At 58.9% G+C, this 870-nt stretch overlaps 1 protein-coding gene across 1 annotated transcript in view; it reads right to left on the bottom strand.

Moving 5' to 3' along the window:
- The window catches only part of LOC105853799, a 5493-nt gene extending 5120 nt beyond the window's left edge, over positions 1 to 373 (bottom strand). The window contains exon 1 of the mRNA XM_012726749.1: positions 304 to 373. Within this exon, the coding sequence (XP_012582203.1) occupies positions 304 to 373 (70 nt within the window). The remainder of the gene's footprint in view (positions 1 to 303) is intronic.
- Between the last annotated feature and the right edge of the window lie 497 nt (positions 374 to 870).

The raw sequence follows: 870 nt of genomic DNA on the forward strand, positions 1-870 counted from the left end.
CCGCGCCGGGCGGCCCCGGCGCGTGTGGGCAGCGCTGGGAAGCGGTCGGGCGCCCTGTTCGGCGCTCAGGTCCTCACTCGGCCCCGACGGCCGGCGGTTAAATGTGGCCCGCGATGGGCAGGTTGAACTTGAGCTGGTTTCGCAGCGGCGAGCTCAACACCGCTCACCGGGAGCGGAGGCGCAGGGTGCCCGCTCGGGCTTTCTGCACGGTCAGTGTGTGACCTGGTGGGTGAGGTGTCCCCTGCGCCCCGTGACTGGCGTGTCCGCCCAGCTGAGCCTTGTAGATGGCACAGTGTGACTTACCTCGGCCCCAGGCAGGGAGCTGTCGCCTCAACTGCCCGTCACTCTGCAAGCTGCTCGGGTAACTTGGCATGGCCGAGAGCAGAGTCCTGGGTAAGCTGACCCGTGCTCTTTGCACTGTACAAATTAAATGCATGAAACCGGAGTTTTATCGCTGTACTTCAGATATGGCCAAGGTCCGTTCAAAGTGTTTTGGGCTTGGAGGTTTTTTGTTTCTTGGTTTGCAGGATTTTATGGGGTTAGTGTTAGTGGATGGTTGCCGAGGTAACTGTCACCTTTAAGACGCAAACCTGTTCAGTTCTACTTACCCTTTCAGTGTCGCTACTCCCGTGCAGCTCCAGTTTATTATTTCTAAAAGATTTATGTATGCACACAAGAACTGGGGTACAGGCCAGAGGTGCAGGGGTGAGAGGACTCCCCAGAGACGGAGTGGGGAGCAGCGCAGGAGGAATTGTAACTGGTCCCGGTGTCATGGGCGCCGTCCCCAGTCCAGATACTGGAACGACTAATCGCATCAACAAGGAGAAGCAGCTGGGTCGTGAGGGCGGAGCTGAGCAGCCGGGTTGGGGT

Source organism: Condylura cristata, unplaced genomic scaffold (assembly GCF_000260355.1).
Source record: "Condylura cristata isolate star-nosed mole 26May11 unplaced genomic scaffold, ConCri1.0 scaffold00018, whole genome shotgun sequence".
Lineage (NCBI taxonomy): Eukaryota > Metazoa > Chordata > Mammalia > Eulipotyphla > Talpidae > Condylura > Condylura cristata.